Source organism: Pecten maximus, chromosome 18 (assembly GCF_902652985.1).
Source record: "Pecten maximus chromosome 18, xPecMax1.1, whole genome shotgun sequence".
In the NCBI taxonomy this organism is placed as follows: domain Eukaryota; kingdom Metazoa; phylum Mollusca; class Bivalvia; order Pectinida; family Pectinidae; genus Pecten; species Pecten maximus.
The window spans coordinates 15,995,372-16,023,368 of NC_047032.1; the positions used below are offsets into that span (position 1 = coordinate 15,995,372).

At 32.9% G+C, this 27,997-nt stretch overlaps 1 protein-coding gene across 3 annotated transcripts; it reads right to left on the reverse strand.

The window, feature by feature from the left end:
• Positions 1–1,891: 1,891 nt before the first annotated feature.
• Positions 1,892–27,509, reverse strand: LOC117316382 (ras-related protein Rab-38-like). Of its 3 annotated transcripts, none has more exons than XM_033870922.1 (6): positions 27,414–27,509; positions 12,756–12,887; positions 12,140–12,218; positions 10,005–10,186; positions 9,232–9,375; positions 1,892–8,755 (listed from the first exon to the last, which is right to left on the reverse strand). In XM_033870922.1, the coding sequence occupies exons 1-6, from the start codon at positions 27,417–27,419 to the stop codon at positions 8,636–8,638; spliced, it is 663 nt and encodes a 220-aa protein (XP_033726813.1). In that variant the 5' UTR covers positions 27,420–27,509; the 3' UTR covers positions 1,892–8,635. The 3 variants fall into 3 exon arrangements, with proteins under 3 accessions (XP_033726813.1, XP_033726812.1, XP_033726811.1); XM_033870921.1 differs by lacking the exon at positions 27,414–27,509 and adding an exon at positions 20,921–21,311; XM_033870920.1 differs by lacking the exon at positions 27,414–27,509 and adding an exon at positions 16,905–17,336.
• Between the last annotated feature and the right edge of the window lie 488 nt (positions 27,510–27,997).

Consider the following 27,997-nt stretch of genomic DNA (forward strand, 5'->3'; position numbering starts at 1 on the left):
CAATTTTATTAACAAAGAATCAGGGCATCCAGTAGACCCCTGAGATTATGTTTTTGACTCTCCAAAATCAGATTTGACTCTTGACTTTGAAGGAGCATGTCTATTTGACATATGTTTTGACCCATTATATTTCTGAGAAATGGTGATTTGACTGCCGAAATTGCTAAAAGTCGATGGTCTACTGGATGCCCTGAGAATTACAGAGCTTCATTAAGATTTAATCTTATGAAAGAGAGGACATCATTCAATTTTCCCTCCAAATCGGATGTTTAAACAAGAAGCCCAGAGGGCCTGCGTTGCACACCTTGATATTTCAGCAATCATGTCAAAATATTTTCTACCTTTTCTGCTGCATTTTCCATAAAGTTCTTGTTTTTTGTTTTGTTTTCAATTTGCAACGTTCCCCCTATTAGGCCACTATCTCCAGTCCCAAGTGACACATACCCTCCATTTGCCTAATAATGCTTCAGACTAAATTTCATCAAATCCTTTCGTAACTGTATGATTAGTAGCGATTTAATTGAATTATATCTACTTTCCCCATTAGGCCCCGCCCCTTTGGACCCTTGAGGATCAGAGTCACCATTTATGCAAAATCTACAACCATACCCCAAGGATCTTTCTGACCAAATTTGGTTAAAATCCATTCAGCATTTTGTGACTAGTATCGATTAAAAGCAAATATTGACGGCGACGGACGAACGGCCTTCGGGCAAGGTGATTACATGTAAAAGCAGTGGCTAGCTTTAACATTTTTGAAAGTTATTTTAATTATTGCAAATACGTATCAAGTGTATGAACGTATGGACATTTTTTGCGTCATGTAATTATAATAACGCATGCTAATACCAAACCAAACATATGTAAACAGATATGGTTTCTCCAATGAATCGTCTGCAGGTTAAAATGGCTATAGCGTCAGCTACAAAACACAAGAAATCCAGGGAAGTGGGTGTGTCGCTTGCACAGATTTTCAAATTATAGTAACAGTAACCTTGACCTTTGAACCAGTAGAAAAACAGCAGGAGGCACCAGAAGACGGCCAAATTTGCAAAAAGAAAATCCTATAATTTCGTAAAGTAAGCAACATGTATAGCAGATGGGATCTGTTTGAGCAAGCCGCAGTATTCTGGACGATTATGCTGGGTTGCCGTAGTTTATGATGGCTGACGAGGCACAAGTGTAGTCTAATGTGTGTTTAGAATCTAGCCCTTCCTGTTGTTTACAAATATAATAGACTTTGAGTACAATAATAATATTAAATCATTATTATTAAAGTAATAAGTACACAGTATCATTGTACTATATCTTTAATAAAATGATATTTATGCTTACAGGTAAAATGTATGTCTCTTCATCCGGGTCCATTTCTTGGTCAATATCCATTAATTTTTTTTAGAACAAAAGGACTTAAAAGTAGACATATACAACGTACATCAACAAAAATGATACCATAATGATATATATATATATGTTCCCAAATGGACTCCATCCTCTCTGCCTCAGAGTGACAACGGGAGCGCAGACTCTCTGTTTAGGTAAAGCTCTTTTCTCTCATGGCAGCTCTCCTCTGCCAAATTCCTCTGGTTCTTATCATTTCAGTATTATGTGTAACACTCAATATGCTTTGTCCTTTTAACACTAATCGCTTAATACATACACACATGTACTGTTATTATGTTGCAGTGACTCTCGTAACCTCCCAATACTTATTATATACCGGTAAGTATGTTTGATTCTAATCTTCTCTGGCATAATATGTAAATTTTTTATCTTACTTTTGTCTTATCTTTCATTATCACTTCTTACTTCCAAAATATGTATAAACTAGCACAGTCCGCCTCTATGATGGGCTTAATATTACAATACAAACAAAGCATACAGCACAATGCTCTCTTCATAAGAATTTTACTTACATAATACATACACAAATGATTCCATTCTTATTACATCATTTAAATGTTTTGTCTACATACAACTTATTATAATAATAATGATAAAATAAATATATCTGTTTGTAATAAATCATAACATGCTACATTTTATAAAACTTTACTCTATCGTTGGTAAATTTCCCTGGGCTTATATTTTGTCAGATTAACACTGAACACTATAGTTCGTGGTTATTAAATTTCGCGCACACATGCCTTGTACACGTCATGCAGCAAACATTTCTATATTCGCTACGTCTATTTTACGCTGTAATCAATTACCCCGATCGAATCTCACGTGAATTTACGAGCTATGCAGTAATAGTATGGAATACTACACGCTATGTTTGTAGCACCAAACAACGTGGAAATATACGAATCTAACAAAACATAACATATGCAAACAGAATGAAAAAAAAAAGAAAATGTCTTGTGATTCAATGACGAAATCTTCGCATTAACTAATATTCAAAGTAATACTCACAAGAAAAATTACATTTTAATATCACTGGGCAGCGTTAAGTAACCGAGTCATTTCTTTCATCTAGTTAAAGTAATGTACTCAAAAACATACAAAAAAGCAACAACACCAAATTACTCTTTATATATTCGTTTGGAAGACAATTACATTAGTAAAAAAAAATTAAAATTAGGATTTTGTTTTGTTTGTTTTTGTTGGGTTTTTACTGCGTTCATCATCTCAGTGAATAGCCAATGTCTATTTGTGATGTTGAGAGGGAGTCCGCTTGCACTAGCTGGTGGCTACCTCAGTGAACATGTTGAGGGAGACTCCCATATTATCCAAAGACGTAGAGATGAACTGTCTTTCCAAACACACCATTACATGTATATTGATAACGTAAAAAGGTGATTGACCTGTAACCATAGCCTTTACGAGCTACGTACGCCAATATACAAATAATACACCGAAAGTACTCATTTCTATGCTGTAAATCATAAATGACAATATGATAAATAACTCAATACTGTAAACCAACTAATGTTTATTTCATGACGTTTTTTTCGTGAAGATTTAATTTCGCGAGTTACAGTCATAAAAAGGCCTACTGTGCGTGTGATTGAAACTATTTCGCGGGATAAATCTTCATGAATTTTGATCACCTACGAAAAACGCAAAAATAATTCACATGCTAAGATTTGTTGGTTTACAGTTTAGTGTTACATGTATCTAGAATTACAGTGTAAATGAATATTCATTTGCACATAAAAAATAAAACAAATAAATAAACATTCTAGGTTAGAAGTTCGTTTGTTTATGATATTGCATGGACTCAATGGTCTTCCATTAACACAAATATAATTGCAAATTCATAAAAAAATGATACATTGTATAATGATAAACCCTACTGTTCATCAAAGTTGTTCTTTGATGTATTGGTTACATACTTATTACAGGTCAGTTGACTACATTTAATCCATTACATGCATTGTACAACTACATGTAAGTATTAGAAACCAGATAAAGCTTAAAAAGACTTAAGTTGGAATAATTTGTGGAATATCTTAAATAAAGTTAATATCTCTAAAACACTATACCTGATTTCCCACCTTCATCATGTATAAGTTTACCTGAATTTTAGAAGGCGAGCCGTGGAATACCAAATTCACTACTGTACATATAATACGCTATTTCGCTGTGAATTGTCCTCTTCGTCAGACTACCCGCACAAGCCAAAATTATGGTGTTATAATTTAAAATCTGCAGGCGCTCGGTCCAGCATTGCTAGCGGGTTATCTGTTACGCAATTAAGTACATGTTAACTATCAGGAGAAAACCTCGCTCTGTGAGTTAAGCTCTCACTGCTGAGACCTGTATTGCCTTGACAAGAAAACAATGTCTTTAAATGTATTTACTTGATATGTCCACACGGGTATATGTGCCATTCATATTTCTGTCGTAAACAGCAACATCGGTACCTTTAGTACACCAAGGAAACACGAATAGTGGAATCGATAGATATCTTATAGCCTGCAGCATTTATCTTTATTTTATTTCATTTATCTTTTTTTTGGGGGGGGGGGGGACAAATTGTCAGATATCCCGCTTCACCACATAGCCCGCAGATGACATTTTTATTGTCTTAAATCCACGGGCAATGCACAAGAAATCAAAGTGTTATATATATACAAAATGTACATGTATATAATATGAATATTTGCAAATGTTATGCATGTATATCTAACAAATACAAAATAATCACGTTAATAACTGTATACATTAAAAACAATTTAAAACATCTACAATGTATCAACGGCTTAGACTTGTGCTAAATTCATCTCCTGTTTTTGAGATTTACTCAAAGCACAATACATAATCTCTCAACTCTTAAGAACACATCAAATTCCATAGCATCACTACGTACTAAGTTATATATTAACAATACGTTTCAGCACGGGGTTTCATTCGTTTTCAAACATGGATGCGTGCAGTATGGCCAATCTGAAGTGATGAAATGACACCTTATATATACCTTCGAAATTTGGGCGAAAGTTTGTTTCAAATGCTTTCAAAAAGCTTTAAAATCAATTTTACTCCATAACTATCAGAGTGCAAGTGTTAAAAGACTACATTATATAATTTTGTTATTTAGGAATTGGGATTTGATGATATTCAATGAAAATTAGAACATTGGTAAGATTTGTTTAGATTCCGAAATTTGATTTTGTTTTTTGAAACATTCTAAGTATTGCATGCCTTTATAAGGGAACCCTGATGAAATCGTGAGATCTGTCTTTGAGTGAGGGGGGACTTTCCAGTGAGAAAAAGTATTAACAGAACATAAATGATTTAAATCTATCATCTTCTTAAGGGTAAAGAATCAGCATAAGAATTGCAGCGAGAAGATAATTCATCAACATACGAATTATATCTTTTAAAAAATATAGTTTAAAACAGTTGATGAATCGACTAATCAACTGAAGGGTTAGTTTATAACATTAATTTATCACGATGGATATCTTCAAATCATTGCATAGAATATACACAGGTGAATGCAAAGTAGTTTTTACAGATTATGTTTTTTCTAGTAAAATAAAAATACAGTTGTCATTAATAGAAAGTTTTTGAACTATTCAGAACTTTGAAAAACACAGTCAATATATTTTGGCTGCAGATGTTTACCGACAGTTTTGAGGCAAATGAACCGAAATAAGAAATCAATGATAATGGTAAAAATAAAAATTCCTATTAGATGCAGTGACTTACTTCTACACTTTGGTAAATATAACATTATTATAAAGAATACAGCAATTTGATGATTCTTTAAGAACATGGTATATATACTCTATTGTAAGTTGTTGTACATTAAGTTTCCGTTCAAGGAAATGTGTTTTCAATTAGTTTGAAATTGCCTCCAGTCCCTCAGACATTGATTTACATATTTATGAGGGCTTTTGATTTTCAAATTTGAGTCTAACACCAAATGTGTTTTGAGGAAACCTTTACTTTCAAAGAAAAAAACAACAGTATTTTTGTTTACGTCAAAATTGTTTCATATCACATTTTGAGGATTTTATTAGGTTGACTATCAGGAGTAGGAGAAATTCGCAATAAATAAAAGACAGGTACAAAAACAAGTTGTTTCTTCAAAAAGATAGCCGGCAAAGTTAACGTTACTGTACATTTTGAAAATACATCTGCAGAAACAAAACAAAATACCCGATTATCATCAGACTTGGGGAGAATAAAATGTTCTGGAAAACATACTTATAGATGTTGTAAAATTTACCGTTATGTAGCCCAAGTTTCCTCTGGCCCTGACACCATCTGCCTACACCAGACATGGTGTCAGGGCCAGAGGAAACTCGGGCTAACCGTTAAGGTATCGCACAGGTCGATCTGTAGATCAAAACATGTAAATTATTCTGAAATAATCTCTGGAACTGCGGCTATACTCCTTTTAGTGTAAAGCAGTTAAACTTATGTGTGAAAATTTCTTACGAATTTTACCAACTTTAAAGAGGAGTGCAATTAAAATCTTATTTAATTTTAGCCCGTTTATTTTTTATACGAATATATTACATATAGTATATTATTTGTATTTCCCGAAACAGCGATTCTTTGTCCATTGTCCTGAGCAGACGTGGTGATATTCAATTTCATCCTAATTCGTACTACATGTACATAATATCTACGTCCTTCTGACCATTTTAGTTTTTCATCGGATGACGTATTTTCAACCAATCCCAAAATCACATTTCATTTTGCTCTTACTATATGACGTAATAGTATTGAAAGGGCTTTGTTGTAATACTGAAGTAACTTGCAATTGTATATGAACAAGATTCTGAATCCCCATGACTACGTCGTATTTCTTTGAAGAAATGGGAGAAATTCTTAACAACCACTCTTTAAAAAAAATCATACTCCTTCAAAACCACACATAATTAAAGATTGGTAAACACTATCTGAAAACTCTTTACATTATATGTTTTTCTCATGTTTTATATACATTGGTGAATAATCGAGTATTTGGAAAAAAAAACTATCGGGAGACTTATATATTGGTTTTTCGGTCTCAATATTAACGGATGGCAAAAAGTGTCCCTAATCCATTCTGATATTATCCTAGCAATGTTACAGAATCGGAAAAGGAAGATATTTTGACAAGTTTTTCTTTAGATGTAGGACTAGCACATGCTAGTAGACGACTTATTCACTAAATAGTGAATCAAGGACAAAATGAAATTCAGATATAATTAATTACTGATTTTATTTAAGGTGAGTAAAAAGGGGGTATATATTAATACTGCATAAAATACATGTATATATAATTATACAATCACTTTATAGTTTTAAAGAATTAAATTAGCAAAGAAATCATAACCATAGGCAATAACCGCACCACTGAGTATAATACTCATAACCTACGAATCTTACTGAAATAAGTCCACACATCCTTGCATACAAACGTTTACACAATCAATTAAAAACAATAAAGATACTATATTTTTCTGATGGTTGAATTTTTCAGGCTTTACCAAAAGATTGAAGTAAAACAGAGAGATATATTTAAAGTACATTTGTATCTGTGAAGAAAAGAATCACTTTTACAATATTGACAATGGGGAAAGATTTACATGTATTTCAAATTTATTTTCATATATAAACTTTTGGGGTTTGATTCATGAATCAAGTAACAATTTCAAAGGGAATAATCCTCATGCAGAATATGTCTTGTCTCTTAATACTCTAATACACATATCTACAATAATTAACTTAAAACAAAAAACATTTTATCTTTAATATCTTTTTTTGTTATCGTTGTAACAGATTTATATCATAGACAATCATATTTCTGACCTGGTGTTTGTATAAATCGGTATAGAAACATTAAAAGTCAATTTTATAATATGACTTTCTTTCAGTTTTAATTAGCACCCAGCAATTCCTATACCAAAGCCAAAAATAAAGGGACTAAATTTTTACCCAAAAGAGTTTATTAATATCAAATTACTGTTAAAACAGTTTTTCTGCAACAAATGAAATTGCAAAAGAAAGATACCTTAAAATAAATGAAATAGGAAACTTTTGTTGAAAATATCTATTTTGATTCAAATATTTTGTAAAATTTTGGTAATTTGAACCATCAAAACATATATAACATCTACAGAAATAAAATAACATGCAATTGAAACAATCGTGTTAACAAAGTATATCATTTCAGACAGGGTTTCCTTGATATACAAAGAAACAAACGTAATAATAAGCACTGCTTTTATATACCGATTATTTAAGTCTACTATAGTTCTCTCCCCTGAGCCAATTTTATATATCACTTTCAACCCTTCTGAAAAATTGTCTATGAAAATGAAATGAAAATACCTTGCTACATCTTCTGTTCATGACCCTGAATTAATGTTTATTTAATGACTATGAATACAGGTACTAATTAAGGTATCACAGGAAATCATGACCATGAAAATATTTCACATTGTTGAGTTTTTCATTGGCAGTATATCTCATTACTTTTTAATGACATCATGAAAATGTTAAATCAGTATTTCATATCTTGGTAATAAGTTTTGAAGGTTTCATCGAATTTTCATGTGATTTTCAAGGTTTTTCTTTTCATTGAATCTCTATCCAAGGACAGTGGTGCAACATATTTGGAGTATAATTTTTTTTTAAATCATGATATTTTATTGATTATATCATGAAAATTTAATTGTGGTACTTTAAAAACACTTACAGGTCGTCAATTCAATAAATATACCTAAATTCATTGACAAAAGTTCACATGTCAAAATGCCTGGCATATTTGTTGACATCACAAGATATTAACCAGGTTGACTGCAGAAACCACTTAAGATCTCAAAATCAGCCAAAATACACAAGCATTTTCCTTTGAGTAGGTAATATATGTTGGGAGAGATGGCAATGGTATTTAAACAGTAAACAACCGCTTGAATCTTGTTTTCTTATTCTTAAAATCTTCACCATGCATGCTCATTCATATAATCTGTTACTCTTACAGCCACTTCCCATTCTATTTACATATTCTGTTTCTCACATCTATTCACATACCTGGTAATCCGTTCCTCAGAAACAAATTTATCATACAGACAGTAACAACATATGTATCACACAAGTGGTAATAAAACATCAGTTTATATAATTACCCAGATGTTGCTAGCTCACAAGAGGATTGAATTTTTTTGCATTTTATTTTTTTTTCTAGTTGCTAAGAACAACAACCACCATCACTTTTCTTGGATTTTCGGAAGCGATCTTCATCATTTAAATCAATTTTGCTGGGGTCGTTTTCATCTTCACCTCGTATGTTTTGATCGTTTTGTAATATCTGTAAAATGGAAAATAATTATCAATTGAAACCCGTTAATCTGCCGCTAAATGATAGATGTAATTATGGGGAAAACAGTATGCCTCTGTCTTAAGTCATACAGAGCTATAATAAGCATTTTTCAGAGGTTATTTGGTTGTGTAGAACCTTTTGCCAAACACCACATAATTCACATCAATATTTGTTTATTGGGTTTATCACCCCGTGAACAACTTGTGTTATTTTGAGGTTGTGATGGTGACGACCTTTATTGAACAAGAAACAGGGGGTTCTGTGAGATGCCATCCAGAGCAATAAGGTAAAGAGTCTTGCCCAAGCACACAATCACAACAGCAACTGAACCACCCTGTTTCTCAGCTTCCCGAGAAATTTAAACCAAAACATGTAAGGAGAGTCGAACCATGCACCCCAAATATTCCCCTGAACTAACGTGGCCGCCACTAATACTATAGTCTCTTCCCTTAGGTGATACCTACCTTATTTACTAAGAATCTTGTGGATTCATCAATATTAATGTTTTCTTTAGCTGAGGTCTCAAACCAGCCGACGAATCCCTTTTCTCGACAGAACTCATCCATATGTGATGAATTATTGACTAGTCCTTCTTTTGCTTGGTCACACTGCAAATGATAAGCAAACTTATCAGAACATGAAAACAGGACATAAATTTATGTCAAATTGAAAACAGGACATAAATTTATGTCACCTTGAAAACAGGACATAAACCTATTAATACACTGAAAACAGGATATAAACTTAAGTCACACTGAACACAGGACATCAATTCATGTCAAACCGAAAAACAAGAAATACATTTATGTCACTCTGAAAGCAGGATTTCAACTTATGTCACACCGAAAAATGGACATAAATTCATGTCACCCTGAAAACAGGACATAACTTCATGTCATACCGAAAACAAGACATACATTTATGTCACTCTGAAAGCAGGATTTCAACTTATGTCACACCGAAAAACGGATATAAATTCATGTCACCCTGAACACAGGGAACACTACCTTGAATATAGGAATCAAGGTAGACACCTCAAAAATCAGTTGATTAGAAATTACATTATTTAGGTAAATGAGATTGATGGTTTAACCATCTGTTAAAAAGTAGATAGCTCAACCATCTGTTAATAAAACATTTCATTATTTAGGAAATGAGAAAGACACCTCAACCATAACTTAATCAGAAATTTCCTTAATATTTAGGAAATTATTTAGTTAAAAGGCAGCTAGATTACCTTATTGGCAAGTAGAACACAGGGTACTGGGCTGCCGTCCGCTAACTGGACCTTGCTGTCAAGATCACCTTTCCATTTTGTGACTGCATCAAATGTGGACGCTCTTGTGACATCAAAAACTATTATACAACCTACAGCCTCTCGATAGTAAACCCGGGTCATGTTCCCAAACCGCTCCTGGCCTAGAAATTAAAGGGATAAATGTTTATATCTACAGGAATAAGCTTATTAATAATAAGATCAAGAGATATAAGATTAATTAGATATATAGACATAAGCTAGCTGAATTTGTTCATTTGTATTTTCCGGTAAGGTGGTTTGGATAAAAAAATGAATTTCTTTTTAGGTAGAGCTTAAATTTAGTAAGAAAAAAAATGAAATAACAAAAAAAGAAAAAAAAGCGAGTCCCAGAGGCACTGTATCACTCATATAGATATAGCAGTGATTGTGACACTCTACAATTCTATAGAGGAAGAAGGATTTCCAAAAAATTGCTGTTTCCTCTTTTGGAAGAGTTACCACTGATACAAAATTTTTCCCCCTTTTCAAAAATATGCTTCTGACCTAATTCGGTTAAAATCCCCCTCCAGTATATTAGGATTAGTAGCAATTTTAAGTAAAAGTTGACTATGATGGACGGATGATTGATGTTAGACAGATGATCGATGTTAGACAGATGATCGACGTTAGACGATGATTAACAATAGATGTATGGTCAGTTGACGCCGCGCCATGGCATAAGCTCACCTGTCCTTCAGACCAGGTGAGCTAAAAACAACAAAAAATTTGTAAATATAAAAACCAAATTTATAATTGAAACAAGGGCCCGTTGGAGGGCCACAACATACGCCCGCCGCAATATTTGACACTTGGAAGGGGGTAGTTTCACAGGTTGTAATGCTTTAAAATGAAGTATCATTGTTGGAAAGTTGGAAGGAGATATTGATACACATAATGGTGTGTAGTCGAAACCGAATGGCAACTTTAAATGATGAGATGTATATATGTTGCAAATATGGGAAACCTTGGTTTAGACACAACAACACAAAAATTAGTTCACATGTTTATATACAGAATATATACATTAAAAGAACCTCTTTGCAAACAATCAGCCTCCTAATACCATTATTAAGTGAATGGTGAGCAATTACAAAATCATCAAAGGGGAATAACTCCGCAAATACGGGGGTAAGGGGCATGATTTTGGTATGCGACACTCCGGCTCACCAAGATGTATATTTGTGTCAAGTATGGAGAGCCTGGGTTGAGTAGTATTGGAGTTATGGTCCGGACAAGTAAAATCATCAAAGGGGAATAACTCCACAAATACGGGGGTAAGGGGCATGATTTTGGTATGCGACACTCCGGCTCATCAAGATGTATATTTGTGTCAAGTATGGAGAGTCTGGGTCGAGTAGTACTGGAGTTATGGTCCGGACAATAAAATCATCAAAGGGGAATAACGCCGCAAATACGGGGGTAAGGGGCATGATTTTGGTATGCGACACTCCGGCTCACCAAGATGTATATTTGTGTCAAGTATGGAGAGCCTGGGTTGAGTAGTATTGGAGTTATGGTCCGGACAAGTAAAATCATCAAAGGGGAATAACTCCACAAATACGGGGGTAAGGGGCATGATTTTGGTATGCGACACTCCGGCTCATCAAGATGTATATTTGTGTCAAGTATGGAGAGTCTGGGTCGAGTAGTACTGGAGTTATGGTCCGGACAATAAAATCATCAAAGGGGAATAACGCCGCAAATACGGGGGTAAGGGGCATGATTTTGGTATGCGACACTCCGGCTCATCAAGATGTATATTTGTATCAAGTATGGAGAGCCTGGGTCGAGTAGTATTGGAGTTATGGTCCGGACACCATATGTGCCCACCCGCCCGCCAACATGATAACATAATACGTCTCGTCTTTCGTCGGGCGTATACAAATAAATGATATAATTCCTACTTTAGGCCAGGCTTTATGTGTGTGCTCCAGCAAAAAAAAAGTTTACTTAAATGAAAGAACTGGGAAAAATCAGCTGTATAGTGAACTTTATACCTATGACCTTTTAAATACAGGTTATTAAAATATGATAAGCAATATATTGCCATGGTTACAAGTGAATTGGTAACTTACCTGCAATATCCCATAGTTGAAGCCGTACAATCGTCTCAGCATCCCAATTCAACACTTTCAATGCAAAATCTACACCTATCTGTCACTAAGTTAAGGATAATATAACTGACAGTAAAGATTACAGAGCTATTTATTGTAATAGGGAAACAAAAAGGTCAAAGGGAAATAACTCTATCAATATGACAAAATTAAACCAGTGATCATGAGAGGAAATTAATCACTTATATTTTTTTTTTTCTTTAATTGATATTTTAACTTTTTGTATTTTACCTACAGTTACAACTCTACACAGGCATTGTACAATGTAGGTTTTTCCGTAAATTTATTATAACACAATTATACTCAAATTCAAATTAATACAATTGTACAATAATATTAATTAGTTTTAATCTACATCCCATTTCTCATTATCAAATATCAATTGATATACATCATATTATAGATCGATTGCAAAAAGACAAAATGACTTAATGTTGCATGCTATTCAAAAGATCCTAAAGGGGTACCAATTGAAAAATGCAATAATGATAACATATAATATTGTACATGTACAATATGCTTAAAGTTTAATTTTCCACAATCTATTGTGTATACATATTGATAAGTATAAGGATACTGTAGCTCTGTAGTGCTGGGAGAAGAACTGATGAACATAGCGTTTAATGATACTGGTTTTCCCGGTCCCAAGCTCCCCGATGACCAAGATTTTGTACAAATGTTCTTTCTTAGCGTTCTCTGTGGCTCCAGCCTGTAGGGAAAAAAAGCAATTTTTAAAACATAATTAAGCCAGCCGAATTTTGAGTTCAATATCTTTTTTCAGATTTAATTCACAATTCTTTCAGAAAAAGTAAAAATTATGTGCTTCAATTAAGATACAATTGCTTCATAAACATTAAAAAAACAACAGTTAATCATGACACTTAGCATTATCTTTACAAAGTTTTGTCACAGGAACATATATATATATATATTAAATATTTCATACCATTAATTGCTACCACGCAATTTGTAATAATGATGTAATAAGAATTTCAGTGTGTGTTTTTTTTTTTTTTGATAAATCTGCATGAGATGGAAAGATAACTCTATACCTTTGTACATATGTTTCAACCTAATTCTAACATTAGAAGTCGTTACTTAAAAAAAACATTTGCAAAATATATTACAAACTGTGCAGAATTGCATGCATGATCACATCAACAGAATTCTGTCATATTACAAATTGCTTGATGTCTGGCATGATATGTCAATAATTTAGTCAAACAGTCAATTAGTTGCCAGATGTGTGACATTTTTGAATGACGAATTGCAAAACAATCAAATGTTAATACGCACTGATACATGTTTAACAACATGCAAAAAAAATATCTTATAATGGGAAAAATGTCCTATGGGATTCGAACCAATAACACTGTCACCAGTAATTTGGCAACGTGCCATATTTTTGTACCGCACAACTGTTTGTACATTATTTAAAACTGTTGCTTAAGTACACGACTCCAATGCACATATTTCCCTATATGATTATCAACTCATCTGCAATCAATATGCTAATCAAAGTTCAACACGACAGGTCAATTTGGTTGAACTATACAATTCATAATTTTTTTAAACACTGCACAAACAAGTCTGGTCGATTGTAGACTTGTCATCTTCCTGACATTGTGAATCAATGGTAAGTTTTTAATGTCTGTTAGTTACCTTGAAAACAACTCACATCATTCTCCAGACATGAAAGCATGTAGAGCGTTAACATTCGTAGGATTCTTTTTTTTTTTTTTTTTTTTGTACTATTATGTGTGAGTCAGTCGGTACAAGGTAATACAATCATAGCATGTATAACATGAATGAATCTGGTCATTTTTCCGGTACTTATACATCTCTCATAAACAAAACAGTGGCCAATACAATGAAATCTTTTACTGATCAGTGTTCAGGACATCATGTATTCGAAAATAGGTCTGAAGAGGCATATGTTTGTGAAATAAAATATTCACAGAATCTAAGTGATTTACAACTTTTCATATTTTATGATTTATCTTCAATGAATATAAATATTCTTAAAAACTTTCAAAATTCATTTAGTGTTTTAAAATTGTGTCAAAATCATGATATTCATGTTGTGCAAAAATCTTCCTTTCATATAATTTTAGGCAAAAATCCCTTCAAACAATTATCAATCTCCCTTATTTTAGGCAAAAATCTCTTAAAATAATCATCAATCTCCCTTATATTAGGCAAAAATCTCTTACAATAATTATCAATCTCCCTTATATTAGGCAAAAATCTCTTAAAATAATCATCAATCTCCCTTATTTTAGGCAAAAATCTCTTAAAATAATCATCAATCTCCCTTATATTAGGCAAAAATCTCTTAAAATAATCATCAATGTGCCAGAAGTTTAAACAAATCACTGGACATAAACTTATACATATATGTGTGTATCATTAAGGTTGAGAATTACAGTACCAAGTCCCTGTGCCAGAAGTATAAACAAATCACTGGACATAAACTTATACATATATGTGTGTATCATTAAGGTTGAGAATTACAGTACCAAGTCCCTGTGCCAGAAGTATAAACAAATCACTGGACATAAACTTATACATATATGTGTGTATCATTAAGGTTGAGAATTACAGTACCAAGTCCCTGTGCCAGAAGTATAAACAAATCACTGGACATAAACTTATACATATATGTGTGTATCATTAAGGTTGAGAATTACAGTACCAAGTCCCTGTGCCAGAAGTATAAACAAATCACTGGACATAAACTTATACATATATGTGTGTATCATTAAGGTTGAGAATTACAGTACCAAGTCCCTGTGCCAGAAGTATAAACAAATCACTGGACATAAACTTATACATATATGTGTGTATCATTAAGGTTGAGAATTACAGTACCAAGTCCCTGTGCCAGAAGTATAAACAAATCACTGGACATAAACTTATACATATATGTGTGTATCATTAAGATAACATTATGTATGTTTCATAACGATAAGATCCTTATCTGACTACATGTACATGCAGTAGATGTGACATCTGGTTCTATATATACACATTACATAAAATAAACAGTAAACAAAATGGAGAATAACTTACATGTCAGACATATGTGTATAATCATTATAAAAAGCAAGAAGAGATGAATTAAAACCAAGTCACTGTGACATACCTCCAGGGTATTGTTGTTGTACTTTATAGAATTGTGTATAATAATGTTATATTCAAATCAGCGAAATAACAGGCATGTGTATCTGACAGCTCCACTTTGACGTATTTATATTTATTTAAGTTTATTTATTTATGTAATTTTTTTCTGTTTTTGTTTCTTGAATCAAATTTCATTTACTAGTTTCTGTCTGTTTTTTGGGGTTTTTTTTTTTTGTTAATTTATCAACCTTTGAACAAGATGCAGAGTGAATTTCAATTGTTGTAAGTCCATCATTTAAGTTAAACATTGTAATTGTCAATGACAACAATTTAGTGTGAATGATCTTGACCAAAGTCTACTTTAAAGTCAGGATCACAACCACAATCCTTGGTTCAGTATATAAGGAAAATGAATTTTAAAAAATGTAATTTTTTGTTGTTGACCCATGATAATACTTATAGGAATTTTTAAGACTTTCGATCTTCATTTTTTTAAGATGATGTCACAAATAACACACAAATTAATATCTTTTCTATTTATTTCTTTCTGATTTACCAGATTTACTTTATGGCTTATTTCCAATTGGGGAATACCTGGTTACCCCCTTAATACAAAAATAAATCCATTAAATATGGGTTTGAATCAAGATGGTATACCAGGTACAAAATGTAGTATGTATAGTGATACTGTTATAATGCACTACGTGTATTATGTCATACAATCATATCTAAATACTGTACCTAGATTTTTACAGATGTGACACATACCAGTCACATGTATATTTTCTATGTTTTAAAACTTCCTGTATTTTATCTAAAATTAAACAATGATATATTTTATCTAAAATTAAACAATGATATATTTTATCTAAAATTAAACAATGATATATATATCAACATGTACATAATGAAATCATGCAAGTGAAAACAATTATCAAATTTGCAACAAAATTTTATCTGATTAAAACTAATTGTCAATAAGAAAGCGAACATTTTTTTAATATCATTTAAATAAACATCCCCCTACGTAGAGTAAACTTTGAATGATCAAAGTTTAAAATGTCATGTGACTTGATGACAAAACTTCCTTGTTAACAGTAATTTTATAATGTAAGGATATTATAACTATAAAACCAATATTAATAGTATACATATAATTTTTGCTTTAGATGAAGATGAAACCATCTTTTTATCAGAATATTGTAGGTGCATATTTAGATTTTAATTCCATGCATTCATTATTATCCACAAATTTGGATTTATAATATATAATAACAGAGCAATATAAATGCTCTATATATTTTTTTTCATTTAATTTTGAAAATTAAACATCAACATTTGACATTTCAAAATACAAAATTCAATTTTTTCAAGTACATATGTATTCATATTTCAAAATATAATACACTATAATATGACATACATATATTTACTGTGTACAACTGTTTTTACTACAGTAAAATTTCATTATATTTTTAGATGTGTTGCATAAATATAACAGACTGACAAATGTCACAACAGAATTAAAATAAAGCCCTAAAATGCTAATTTTTGAGAATTAAAGAAATAAAAGAAAAGCTAACTGAACCATCAATATACAAACCATTACTGCCTTACTGTAATCACGAAAATCAATTTCCTCAAACTCAGAGGAAGCGCTGTCTCCAAATCTCCTCCGACTGAAGTCAGAAGTTCCAACTTCAAACAGCGACAGATTCCTGTTTGTCTCTAATTTTCTTCTTGGCATGATAAGAATGAATTGAGATATTCTCAACCAACTCAAAATAAACCCTTAATACATTCAGTTGATGCTGAAACAACTTGTGACTTTGCCTCTGAATCAGATGATTTTTCAGATGTTTTTAACGAAGAAAACGTCAGTCGCCAAATGTAACCTGACAAAGCCATGTAGAATTGTATATGTATAGAGTAATTTAAAGATCAGACTCAACATTTGTTTGTCTTTGAAATGGTTTCCACCAGTCAGAGTTAAACAATGTGAATATATATATACTGATGTCCATAGTGACTTATGAAAATCTAATATTCGCTCACAACATGATTAATATCCTTCAATTTAAAAAGAACTTGGAAGTCAAGTTAGGTACGTCATCTAACTGACCCATGCTAACCCCTAAAATTTGATAATGAAATCTTCCTTACATTAATCTTGAGCCCATCCACTTTGTTTTCAAGGAATGAAAAGTGACCTGAACTGACAAATTATCACATGTTTATTACAAGTTGAAGGTGGTTGTCCAGACATTATTTGTGGTGGAATATTTCCTGTCAGTCAAGAATGTGTGATCACAGGCAGAAATTGTTCTATTCCTCAATTTAAATAACTACAATTTCTTTTGCTAACAAAACATGGATGATTTTAGCTAGAATATGTCAACCACAGGTGCTTGGTACAAATACTCAACCTCATGATCCCTTATAATATATGGGTTGTATAAGTTTGGAATGTGTGCCAATTCGATCCTGTGATGTGAATGTAAAGCTTATAAGTATATATAACGCATTATAATGAATAGTACATTGATCAGGGTTTCTAGAATGACACCAAGGAAGATCGACCTCACAGGCAGCTAAAAACCAGTTTCAATCATGAATTGCAAGCCTGTTAAATTTTGTTTTGAATAGAAATTTCAAGAAATAATCAATAAAATAAATAATCAACAAAATTAATTAATAACAACAAGCATTTTGGAAACAACTAAGCTAAATATCTACTGATCTCTCTGATATAAAGTCATAAAACTAAGATAAACACAGCTATATAGTCACACTCTCCTGAACTGTGAAACAATATGCATGTAAATTGGTACAATTCAGAAGTTATAATTAAAATACACATTTTTAAATTGACAATTACCTAAAAGTCCCAATTTAATTTCACTACTGAATTTCCAATTCAAGTATTTTTTTCTGATACAAATTGGCACATTAAGCTATCAGGCAATATGATCATTAGTCATAAGATAAGCATGTGATATAAATGATGACTGCTGACAAAGACAGTTACTTCCCTTTGAAAAGATCTGTAGCCTGGATGGCGGTATAAATACTCGAACCATGTACACTGTACCACACAGTGAGACTGACATGTCATATTTTCTTATTACAGTATTTATCCACTTGTCAATTAGGGTTAATTAAATATTAATTTTTATACTAGGTTGACATTTCCATCTTAAAGCATTTTTCCACAAAAATTCAAGTATAAAAAGAAGAAGAAATGTAAATTTAAAGAGCTAATATAACAATTATATACGGATTAATGATAATCCCCTAAAACGTTACCTTAACATGAACGTAAGTATCAGCATTCACCAAATAGTCATCTTCGCTAACCAAGGGTTACTCCATCTTCGCTAACCAAGGGTTACTCTGAGCTTAGCGTAGAGTAACCCTTGGTTAGCGAAGATGCCAAATAGTATGAAGCCCCCTTCTTCATTTTTGCAGAATCATTGATTTTAAAGCAGTAATTAAGCTTAAAGTGGCATACATAACACATGCATGATAAAATTTTCAAAACAATATAATATATTATATTTGATTGATTACCACCTATGTGTAAATGATTTTAACAAATGAAAAGACAAATTCTCCACCAAGAAACTATCAAAGTCACAGAAAAATGGCATTTATACAGGTCACAGTGACCTACATGTATATTCATGTGATATGTAATATTGATATTAGTAATGTACAATTATCATTACAATGATAAGCAAACTTTGGTTACTTATTTGTAATATGTCTATTAAACTTATATAATATTACCAATTTATAAAAAAAAAAAAGGAAACCTGAAAATTGCTCAAGTCATTGAACCACTAGAACTAGGTTATAGTGACCTACTTTTGGATGAAGCGAGATGTATAGACACTTGCATGACAAACAACCATTAGGCAACGTTGTTAGTTATATCACATTTGTATGTTACTAAATGTGGTAATATATACCAACACAATCAATTCAAGAAGATCTATATTACCAAATTAACAAAGAATACCAATATATATACAGTACTGTATAAAAAATAAAACTATTATTCCAAATTTAAAATCATTAAATGAGGGCAATTATTAAATATGATTATACCAGGACAAATATGAACAATATTTGCAAGGAGAAAATACAAAAAGAGAATTAAAAAAATTGTATCTGGAAGAACAAGAGACACCCACCATACAAATCTAGATCAAATCGATGACAAAAGAAATACAAATCTACATCAAATCAACGACATCCGCCATTCAAATCTTTGGTTTGGTATATTTTGTTTAACGACGTCCTATGAACAGGCAGGGTCGATCATTTAAGGACATGCCTGGTTTCGGATGTGGAGGAAACGAAAGCCGGAGTACCCGAAGAAAGGCCACTGACCTATGGTTAGTACCAGGCAATTGCCCCACGTGGGTTTCAAACAAGCAGCGCAGAGGTGGATCGAGGGCTAGTGATAAAGTGTCGGGACACCTTAACCACTCGACCACCGGCCACCTTGGCCCCATTTTGAATCTAGGGCATATCCAAATACATTGTAGATGAAAGTGAGGTAGTGACAACAGAAAGCATTACCAAGCAGTTACTTTTATTATTAGTATTACCAAAATACTAATGCTAGATCAAAAGACAGTGGTCGGTTTTTGATCAATTGCATAATTATGCATTTTATTAGTGAGAAAAAGTTTATAATGTCTTCATGGAGTGAGAAAATGTAGGACAAAATAACAAAGTTCAATGACTAACTAATTAATTACCAACAGCTTTCGTCAGTTACCATGCCTCTTCATGTTAAGGTATAAACGTTGTGACCTGAAGAACCCGGCAACGGGTGAAAGCTTAATTATAGTAAGTTAGTTTATCAATTTACCTGAAGAACTATAGTTAGCTGTCATTGAGTGAAAGCTGCTAGTGTAAGTTGGTGGTTAAACTTTGTAACATATATGATGAAATTGTTTTTTCCTATATACACGTACATGATAAAATTATGCACACAGTAATTTAAGGCCACATTTCTTATGCAATTCTGACATAAAAGCAGAATTCACTGTTATTATACTTCGTATCCAAAATATATTAATTATCCTATTTACTAATTCTAATATATTTTATAATTATAAAGTCCCTCTTCCACTTTTGTTTCACTATTAAAAATCATAAAATAATTTCTTTGTGAAAAAAAAAATCCTTCATTATAATGATGAACATCTTTTGTCCAAAACAAAGTAATACCAAGGTAGGTTAAAAAAAAATATTGTATAGTACATGTATATACATGTAGGTTAAGTAAAATATAAAGCATGTTATCACAAAATCTGTTTAGGCTTACATGTACTCAGTATTTTACCGGATGTAAGCCCAAATACAGTAAATGTAACAATTTAAAGTCAATGTTCACATATATTATAAAGACCGTTTATGAGCTTGTTTCATATTGTAATTGTTGTGATGAAAATAAACATGTAAATTTTTTGTCATTTTTGCTAAAGCATTTTCTTGTATATGGCCATCAGCATGCAATTGTCAAACCCTTAAAGGATGAACAGATCAGATAGAGGGATGCAATATCATGGACATATATAATCAAGTTCACAGCATTCCACTTACTATGGCAGTAGCACGTACATCGTGGATGCCTTGGTCGGTGATTTCAGCAGGATCCAACAAAGCCATCTCACAGAATTCACTTATTCAATTTTTAGAATAATTTATATAGAAAATATAATCTTCCTGAATATTTGTCTTGTATAAATCTTAGGAACTAAATTCTTTAGGAACTAGAAATATCCGGAAATATGATTAAAACATAATAACGTGGTGTTTCAATCTTCGATTCAGTACCTGCAATTTATATCACGTGTACACCTACGTTCTTATACTGCATGTGCATGCATGTACTAAATGTTTCGTTTTTGAGCTTAAAAATATTTTACTAAACTAAGAACAAAATCAGTTACATCTAAGATTTTTACTTTAAATATGAAATATTTAATTCACTTAATGAAAAAAAATATTTTCAAAAAAACCAAAAAAATCAAAAAAATACTTCAGGTATTATAAAGCTTTCTATATCTTTCAATATCATCAAAAAATATATCGCAGTTAAATTAACACAAAAATTAATAAATTTATGTAGCAATTTTCATGTTAACACCTTCATCCAATATGTAATAATCTATATGTAACAATTTTGTACCAAAAGCTAGTATTAGGATATCAAATGTTAATTCAGTTGGAATCACTTGGACTTTAAACATCCACAACATGGAAATTCCATAATGAAACTGCTTTGAATCTGAATACTCCAATCCAGGTTGAACCACAAGTTGCACTAAGCATAGAGTACCTGTATGTATACAAATATGTCCTACATTGAAGTGTAGACCCCGGGGGTGTCATAAGACAGTCTTGAGGAGCGTGAGGTTTGGAATCAGTGTCATGCAAACTCTTAAACTCCACACATCCAATATGAGAGAAATAAGTCATGTGAATTTTGTTTTAAAAACCAACCTGCACATGACCATATCAGTCTATATATAGCTTCACTCATGTGGATAATGCACCTTTACACTTAAAGATGTAACTGAGAACCTGTTTAAAAATCATTCATCCATCATTTGATCTGAAAGGAAGACTTATTTCAATGGAATATACAGGTAGATGAGATATGCTATGCTCAATAAGATACTGTGATACACTGTACATTATTATATGGATGCGGGATAGTTGAAACAAACTTACTTATACATTTGCATGTCTCTTAGGTTGTTAATATGCGCAGTCATGGGATGACATATATTTTACATACATTAAATACACTATATCCTACTGTATACCAGTTAACTGTCATTCATTACAGTCTAAGGTAGCTCCTCATCTCTCATTGTAAATGATGTAAAGGTCAAGGTAGCCTGTTACCTAAGGCCAAAGGTCAATTGCATCTAAAGGTCACTGATTAACTGTGGCCAAAGGTCAATAAAATCTGAGACCAAATTAAAGGTGAAACAAATCAATTCTAGAGGTCAACTGTTGCAAAAGGTCAAATAGGAAGAAAACTCTAGGTACTGAATTGAAAGTCAATTTTAGGTTGGAGACATCTGCTACCAAGGGTCAATTTTGTGAAGATCAACTCGGTCAACAAAGGTCTATCAATAGTGGAGGTCACTTCAAAAAAGGTGATTTAACAGTGGAGGTCACCCTAAAACATGTCAAACAACAGTTCAAATCACCTGTCTACACAAGTCAATCAACAGCAGATGTCATCTGTCTACAAAGGTCAATCAACAGTAGAGGTCACCTGGCTGTAAAAGTTAAACATCATTGAAGGGCACCTGAAAACAAAAGTCTATTATCAACAGTAGAGGTCACCTGTCTTTAAAGGTCAATCAACTATGAAGGTCAACAGTCATCAAAGCTCAATCAACATAGTTGAGATCACTTCTCAATCATTTCTAAAGGCAAAACAAAAATATGTTTGTTTCATGTTACATATGTTTGAATAATAAGGACAGGGTAGTGACTGATGGAGGTAAAAACTGATTTTCAAAACTATCTTTGTATAGATAACAGTTCTTCCTTGAATTCATAATTACATGCAAATTATATAACAATAAAATATTCAATTAAAATAAATTATAAAGATTGGTACACTTGTATATGTATTACAGGGAAAACGTTAGTTTTGTTTAATTTCCTTATGCCCAAATTCTTAAAGAGAGTAATATGATCCTGTATTCATATTCTTTACTTAAATTTGTTATTCAAATAACTCGGGGTCCAGGTTATACGCAAGAGGGAAATTATTCAGTCATGTTAGAGAAGTTATAAATCATAAATCAGTTCAAATATTAGCTGTTCTTTAATAACATGAATATCAAGCGTAAATTTCACTCAAAAACTTACCCTTCCAGAAAAAGAAGAGGGCAAATGGGCCTGTATCACTCACCTGGCTCTACAGCAGCTTTGAAATTGATTTAGGATATTTCTGTAGATAATACGCTGATAACCACTTTATTCAAATATCAGTGTAGGCTAGGTTTATTCATGTCAATAAATTTTCTAGTCTTTCATTCCAGTATACAATTTGCCTAATATCAGGTCTCTTTGCTATCGCGAAATCATTTTTTGAAGAATCTAGCCTATTTGACCTATATGAACTTGAATGTAGGTCAAGGTCATTCATTTGAACAAACTTGGTAGCCCTTCAACCCAGCATGCTACAGGCCTAATATCAAATCCCTGGGTCTCTTGGTTATTGAGTAGAAGTACGTTGTTTAAAGATTTTAGCCTATTTGACAAATGTGATTTTGAATAAAAGGTCAAAGTCCTTCATTTGAACAAACTTTGGAGCCCTTTATGCTACAGGCCTAATATCAAGTCCCCTGGCCTCTTGGTTATTAAGAAGAAGTCCTCTGAAGATTTAAGCCTATTTGACCCCTGTGACCTTGAAGGTCATTCATTTGAAAAGACATGATAGCCCTTCACCTCAGCATTCTACCGGCCCAATAGCAAGTCCCTGGGCCTCTTTGTTATTGAGAAGAAGTCGTTTGAAGATTTTAGCCTATTTGACCCATGTGACCTTGAATGAAGGTCAATGTCATTCATTTGAACAGGCCTGGTAGCTCTTCACCCCAGCATTCTACAGGCCCAATATTACCTTCCTGGGACTCTTGGTTATTGAGAAGAAGTCATTTGAATATTTCAGCATATTGACCCATGTGAGCGTGAATAAGGGTCAAGGTCATTCATTTGAACAAACTTGGTAGACCTTCAACCTAATATTCTACAGGCCCAATATTAACTCTCTGGGACTCTTGGTTATTGAGAAGAAGTCGTTTGAAAATTTTAGCGTATTTGACCCATGTGACCTTGACTGAAGGGCAAGGTCATTCATTTGAACAGACATGGAAGCCCTTCATCCCAGAAAATCAAGGAACTAATGTTTGTAACATGTCTCCCTGTAATTACTGAATTCCTGGTGGAACAAAATGGATGATTAATCAAATTCAAATTAATGCCAGGAGTCGCAATAGCTCAGTTGGTAAGAGCACCTGTCATTAACTGAAGTAATCCCAGGTGAAGATCTGAGGTGCATGCATGGTTCAGGACACTCCCTGACCTACAATGTACCTGTACCAGTTTACGTCTCTCTGAAACTGTCGAAAACCAGAGCAGTCTGTGGTGTCATATGGTTGACAGCATGAATGACCTTTACCCCACCTCAAAATGATCCTGGCTGTTCATGGAATCATAAACCCATCAAACAAACAATTAAATCACTATACCTCTGCTAGAGATCAAACCCGTAACCTATAGATAAATTACTAATGTCTATTAAAATACCCAATCAATCAAGCTAAAGAGAAGTTCTAACTATTAAAACTAAGCCATATTTGTAGCCAGTATTATAATACCACTGGTAACTTGGCTCAAGCCTGTTAACAGTTTTACTAGCTGCAAATTAACCACTAAATGGTAGTGAAATTAAAACTATAACTATAAGCTTGCAATTGGTTGGTGGAGTCCAGAGTTATGTCCATGCAACTGGAATATCTTTTACTGGTCTACTAAATATTTTGTACACAGTCACCAAACAACACTTTTGCTTTATTTCTTTTGGGCGCACTATAATGGTCTGATAGTGTTGTCAATGGATATTAACCCAAGTTTCCTCTCGATCTGACACCTACACCAGACATGCACTGGTGTCTGCAGGGCTAGAGGAAACTCTGGCTAGACTGACGTACGTTAGATCAGTACAACTATTCCATCTGATGATCAAGAAATATATATATATTCAACCACCAGGGACCTATCAGTGTCCCCCTCTCTGTCTTCTACAGCCAGCATGTTTACAATGACAACCATCCTATATCAATTTGTGTGGTTATGTTTATATATCCTGTTCTTTGAAGTCGATGAGAAGAAGAAAAGAAAATCAATTTCATTCAAGCAATCTTTCAAAACAGAATATGACATGAATGCTGATATTAATGAATTTGAACATGCTTATTGGTTTCGTTCAAATGACATTCACAAACAGCTCATTGTATATCTCATATGGATTTGTTCAGCATGCGCATTATGCATGATATTACTTGCATGAATGTTTACAGTAGATCTATTTCTGCAAACAACTCTATCTACAAAGTCTTTCTATTTAAAGGATTTTAGACACAAAAAGGTTAAAGTTGTCTATAGGTTGGTTTTCTGAAAGCCAGTCTGAAGTTGAAATTATTTGCCTTTGAAATCTATATATAATTTTTGTTTTGAATTTAGTTCTGTATCTATAACAGCTTTTATCAGAGATCTTGATGTGACATGATATACGGCCAGCTTATTCAAAACATATGACGCTTGAATTGGAAACAGCTACAATTGTAATATACATTGTATAAGGGTTGTTAAGGGAGAAAATCGGTGGATGCTGTATATATGATAAACCTCAGTGACTTTTACACAAGTATGTATAATATAGGCTAGAGAAGAAATTAAGGTATATATTCTTTATGTTGATGTTTAATTCATATGTTTGCCCATATTGTTGGGTGGAGTTATATAAACATAAGGTGAATTAATTAATGTCTTGTCATGCACAGGTCGGTAATTTTACTTTAATTTTTTTTTAATTTGTTGAGAATTCGGAAAAGACCTGCATCAACAGAATATAAAGAAGATCAAGGATTATATACTGATCAGTATGGAACTCAGTGGTATATACATATGTATGTAAAAGTAGATATCATACAGGTCACCTTCCTTACTTAGGCTACAAAAATTTCCCTTAATTCAAATAACTAAAGGATTCACTCAGAAAGCATGAGGTGAAGTAATTCAATCCCTCAATCCCCGACAGGAGAATTTTCATTACTCTTTCCAAATACAGATTTGGTGCCATGACCATTTCAAGTGTAAACTATAAAGTTGAGTGATTGTGAGACGCTAATCCTTTGGGCTTATAGATACATCGTAACCTGGGTACCTGGTCATTGTGCCTCCGAGTTTTGGGGGGCAACCACTTTTTGACCGAGTATGGTGTATATACTGTATATACCACACAGGAAAAGTGTATGAAAACTTAATGTATCTATACACACTCAAAGGCCATGCATGCACAGGCAGAATATTTTTCATCCCTATTGGTCATATATGCAGTTCATCCGAAAGCTTGATCAACCAATTCAAAAGCAGAGGTACAATTTCCTTTACATAAGTACATATGAATTTTAAACTTTATTCGTTTTACAATAATATTGCGAAATAAGTATCAACTTATATCAATCACTCTTATTGGTCCATATATGATGGAAGCGTGAGGTGCCTTATAATTACTTTGGGTGGAAACCAACTGTACCCAGGGAAAACCCAGGAGGTCAGGCAGGTGTTCATGCATGACCTATATTCTCACATCCAATTAGGGATCCAATTAGGTGAAAGGAGTATTAATTAACATTGTACATTTACCTGACCAGTACAATTTAGCTCAGTCCTGTTTCAAAATTATCGTTTACTGGTAGAAAAAAAAAACAGACAGTGTTCACTCGATTCCCCATTGTAATACTCATGAGATCAGTGAACAGACAGCATCCTATATAATGACCTCAAAACGTTGAGCTGCAAGTGTCTGTCCTTATTACTGGTGCCCTCTATTACCATATATCGTGAATGACATACGTGTATCTGCATCAATATCTAGTATATTAGCGATAATAAACACCCCGACATACATATATATATATTTACTGTATAAATAATGCCCATCAAATCCTAAAACCATGCAGGAATACTGCGAAAGACGTTCGCCATCTCGCAGAAATTGCATTCATAATGTTTTACATTAAAAGTGGGTGATCAATACCACATGTTGACAATTAACTACTTATATAAGACGACTGTAGGTTTAATGGGGCAGTCTGAATCATGTGACAACGGACAGCAAACGAATTTCCGTCAGGTCACCTGAGCTGCTACCGGTCAAAATTACAGGTACATCACATTCTCCGACAACTTATGAAACGAGATCACTTTTTAAACAAGCACCTGTCGATCACTAATTTCACATATACAATTAGTTAATTACGTTATACAATGTCAAACTTACCATCATTGAACGTGAATGACTATTTCGTCACTGCTATCAGCCTCAGTATTTATCAACGAATGTTTTGGGTCTGTCACATGATCTGAATCCAGCTTGATGTTTCTATAAATAAATACCGTAAAGTAGTCGGTTGTATTGAAGCGATGTCGCATTAATCACTAGTATTTGCCCTATTTGTTTTTACGCTTTTGTACAAAGCATCATGCAACAAAAACAAGAAATGACTGTTACCATACATATTTAAGATCCAAGAAAGATATTTCAAATTGACGTGAATCGTCGCTGTAACAACGTATTTACGACAACAGATTTAAATATTTTGCTTGAAATCGAATTATGCCTAGGCAGAAAGACATCCTTCCCGCGCCATAGTTCGAAACTCACCAGTACCTTTTTTTGTTAGTCAATTGTTACTCTATTTATAATACTTAAAACAACTGCTTGATATTTTAACGATGACAAATTAGAATATTATGACGACGGCCATATGTCAGACATTTGACACACGGGCTCGGTTTCGGAATTTTGAGTAACATAAGACATCGGTTAACAACTATACATTCTGGAACTTTATGAAAATCGGG